Source organism: Echinops telfairi, unplaced genomic scaffold (assembly GCF_000313985.2).
Source record: "Echinops telfairi isolate 266 unplaced genomic scaffold, ASM31398v2 ScPeMD7_7467;HRSCAF=8505_1, whole genome shotgun sequence".
Lineage (NCBI taxonomy): Eukaryota > Metazoa > Chordata > Mammalia > Afrosoricida > Tenrecidae > Echinops > Echinops telfairi.
In genome coordinates this window covers 24,543,288-24,547,456 of record NW_022111368.1, presented here as the reverse complement: position 1 = coordinate 24,547,456, position 4,169 = coordinate 24,543,288, and the positions used below count along the sequence as shown (strand labels likewise).

General features: G+C 47.6%; 1 protein-coding gene across 1 annotated transcript in view; it reads left to right on the top strand.

The window, feature by feature from the left end:
- The first annotated feature begins 1,614 nt into the window (after positions 1–1,614).
- LOC101664020 (phosducin-like protein 3) overlaps positions 1,615–4,169 on the top strand; it is a 9,220-nt gene continuing 6,665 nt past the window's right edge. The window contains exons 1-2 of the mRNA XM_045283825.1: positions 1,615–1,765; positions 1,926–2,031. Of these exons, the coding sequence (XP_045139760.1) occupies positions 1,615–1,765; positions 1,926–2,031 (257 nt within the window). The remainder of the gene's footprint in view (positions 1,766–1,925; positions 2,032–4,169) is intronic.

The following is a 4,169-nucleotide window of genomic DNA, read 5'->3' as shown; positions in this document are numbered from 1 at the left end:
TCTGTTCTTTCGGCGGCTTGCCCCGAGGACGGCCTGTGATTGTTACCTCCTTGGACCCATTGTGCGGATTGGGAAGCCGAGACCAGAGGGAAAGGTCCCTCACTGCGTCAAACTGGCAGGACTTCCACCTGACTCCCTTTGCCCGCGAATATTGGGTTTCCTTTTAGGGTGCTTCCCTTTTGAAGTTGATTGCCCACCGTGTCAGTCTCTTTTGAAATGCAAGTCTCTCGCGTAGACTTATTGTAAGGGTTAACGGGCAGACACCAAAGCAAAACCAAACTCATTACCGTGGATTCCAACTAATAGCCACCCCGTGGGGCAGCCCTGATGGCACAATGGTTGTGCATTAGACTGCTAAGCGCAAGGTCAGGAGTTCAAAACCATCCGCTGCTCCTCAGGAGAAAGACGGGGCTTTCTCTCCAGTTACGCGTTACAGTCTGGGCAACTCACAGGGGCAGTTCTACCTTGTCCTGTGGGGTCGTTCTGAGGTGGCATCGACTCCACGGCAGTGAATGAGTGAGTTCAGAGTACTTTGTGTGAGTTTGTTCTTTCTGAGAGAAGAAAGCCCCGTCTTTCCCTCATGGGTTGGAACTGCTGACCAGGGCTCCTCATTGAATAGAGACAGGTAAATAGACACAGTAGAAATGCCCAGCACCTACTGCTCAGGAAGCTCCCTGGGAAACTGCTCCGTGGGGTCTCGGCTCTTCCTCTCACCTTTGTCCAGTAGAGAATTTGGCCACTGAGGCATCCTCTGGCAGCCACGCTGGGCGTCCTGATGCCCAGAGGGTTGGTCTGTGCTCTGGGCCCGCTGAGCATGCTCTTCCCTTTGCCTGAAGTGTACTTTCCGAAACTCTGCCCTCTGTTTGGTTTCTTCCCGCTCTGCGATGATGGTTAAATGCCACCTTTCAAAAGAGAACTTCTGAGGAGTGATGAGCCCTGGGAACGTGCTAGGCCAGCAGTGTGATTGTCATTGGGATGGCTACAGCTTTTAGTTCTATTTTTTCCACACCTTTTTGAAGCCCCTCCCCTGAACGTCTGTGCTTTGTCGATTGCTTCTCTCCTCTTCATGGTAATGAAGGTGACTGGTGTTCACCCCGTTACTCTGTTGTCTCATACAGTAACTTATGTATGAACTTGTTGCTAATGAGTCAATGCCCACTCACAACCCCATAGAACCCTAGACCCAGAGTAGGGCTGCCCCATGGGGTTTCCAAGACTGCCACCTTCAAGGAAACACCTCAGGTTGCTTCTGCAGAGTGAATGGTGGGTTCAAACCCTGACCTCGGACTTAGCAGATGAGTACTGTGCCGCTGGACCACCATGATGGATAAACATCTGTTGAGCAATTCACTCCAGGTCCCTGATAGGAACAGTACACGGATGCTAGGTCTGCTGCCAGTCCGCACAAGATATCCTGACGTACCCCGACTACTCCTTAGGTGGAGGGGGAACAGGGGTGGGCACACGGGAGACAGGTGAGAGTGGAACAGTCTGGCTCCTTTGACACCTTTCAGAAGTAGGCCACACAATAATTTGGTTTGATATCCTCTCTTCCCACCATCTTCCCATTTGATCCGTTGTTGGCGCCTTCCACGCCGGGCTTTCCCCCATGGTATGCTTGGTTTCCTGTTCCAGGACCCCAACGCAGACACCGAGTGGAATGACATCTTACGCAAAAAGGGCATATTGCCCTCAAAGGAAAGTGCCAAAGAACTAGAAAAGGAGGCCGAGGAGGAGGAGCAGCGACTCTTTCAGCAGTCAGTTGGTGAGCTTGCTCAGTGTCTTTCTTCCCTGTCTGTCTGGGTTAGGAAGTGTCGCCCCAAGCCTCTCAGTGCTGCTCTTTCAGCAGCCCTTAAGAGACAGGGACTTGAGCGCTGGCATGACCTTGGGCAAGTTCCAGGATGTTGCTAGCTTTCACCTTCCAGGGCTATTGGATTTGGGCACTTCCGAGGTTCCCTTCAATCTCACAGCTTGTCTGTGTCAAGTGCAGATGGTCATCCTGAAGAAAGTATCTCTACATCTGATTTCCAGGTTTGTGATTCACTGTGGATAATGTCCCCAAAATTCGTTCCCAAAGAAATGTGTAGTGGTGTGCTCCCCCAGGGCTGTACTTTGCTCTCTGTGGTTTAATTGATTAAAATCACTTAACGTAATTTGGGGAGACATAAAGGTGTCTGTCTATGATATCACGGTTCTATGGGGTTTTCTCAGAAGTGACCATACACCTAAGTTGGATTCCGTTGGGTGCTTGTGAAAATAATTCCCAGGCAGCCATCCAAGACACAACAATTGGTCTCACACGAGGAGCATTGGGAAGAGTCAGGAGCAGGAGGATGCGGAATGTGTGGCTAATTGCCTCCATGAACAACTGTCTCCTTTATTATGGGACCGGAAGAACTGGTCTCATAGTCAAAGATTCCATAGGCAAATCCTTACTATGAGGGGGCCAATGCAAAACAGAATATCAAATTCTCATGGAGTCTAGGCTTTTTGGATAGAGAGTGGATGGACCCTGAAATTATGCCCTGAGATCATCTGGAACCCTTAAACCACACATGTGCCCTGTTGAACAACAGTTTAGCATTAACGGTTAAAAAAAAAGTTTGCCTTGAGCATTGCACTCTTTTTAAGAACGAGATGTTAATATTGTCAGCTCCGACCCATAGCAGCACTGTGTATAACAGAATGCAACACTGGGCAGTCCTGTTATGTGTGAGCCCAGTGTTGCAGTCGCTGAGTCAGCGCAGCTCGTTGAGGGACTTTCTGCTTTTCCTTGGTCCTCTACCAAGCATGATGTCTTGGGACTGGTCTCAGGTGTTCTGAGACAGAAATGTTGCTCTTCTGGCAGTCCATAGTACTGTCAGTATTCTTTGCCAACACCATGATTCAAATGCATCAATTCTTCTGCAGTTTTCCATATTCCTGTCCAGCTTTGGCATGCATGTGAGGCAGTGAAAATACAGTGGCTTGGGTCAAATGCACGTTAGTCCTCAAAGTGATGTCCTTGCTGTCTAGGGAGCCTTCCTGCAGCAGATTTGCTCAGCTCAGTGTTGTTTAATTTCTTGACTGCTGCTAATAGTCCTTACACTGTTGCTCTTTTCTCCAGTTATGATGTCTACTGGGATATTTGTGAGGATTTGGGGTTTCCTTATATTGAGTTGTACACTGTAGTCTGTGATCTTCATCATTAAATGCTTCAAGTCTTCATTTTCAGCAAGCAAGGTTGTGTCATCTGTATCATCACGAGTGTTCATGAGCCTTCCTCCCATCCTGATACTCACTGTTCTTCGTAGAATCCAGTCTCAGATTATTTCCTTGGCAGACAGATGAAATAAATCTGGTGAAAGGATACCAACTTCACACACCCCGTCTTGATTTTAAATCATATAGTCATAAAAACTCTTGATGTTGACTCATAGCAACCCTATAGGACAGCATAGAGCTGCCCCTGTGAGTTTCTGAGACTCTTAACTCTTTGTGGGAGTACAAAGCCTGTCTTTCTCCCTTGGAGTGACTGTTGTTTTTGATCTGTGGACCGTGTGGCTAGCAGTCCGACTCGTAACCACTACGTCACCAGGACTTTTTAATCAACCATGCAGTAGTCCTTTGCTTTGTTCAGATGACTGCCTCGTAATCTTGTATAGGTTCCTTCCCAATGCTGTCCATGCGTTATGATCCACGTAGTTGAATGCCTTTGCATAGTCAATAAAACACAAGTAAACATCTTTCTTGTATTCTCTGTTTCAGTCGTGCCCTCTCTGAATCCAGCCTGAAGTTTGGCAGCTCCCTGTTGATGTACTGCTGCAATTATTTTTGAATTCTCTTCAGCAAAATTTTACTTTCGTGCGATACTAATAATAGTTTTAATAGTTTTCAAATCCTGTTGGGTCACCTTTCTCTAGAAAGGGCATGAATCTGATAGACCTTTTCCAGTCTGCCTTCCACATTTCTTGGTTTAGACTAGGGAGTGCTGCCAGCGTTTCATTGGTGTGTTGAAGCATGTTACTTGGTAATCTGTCCGTTCCTGGAGCCTTGTTTTTTTGCCGGTCCCTTCAGGACACCTGAGACTCCTTTCTTCAGGGACATCAGTTCTTAATTATATTACCTCTTGACAGGGTCGACGTCAAGGACCAATTCCTTCTGGCACAGTGACTGTGTATTCCTCCCAT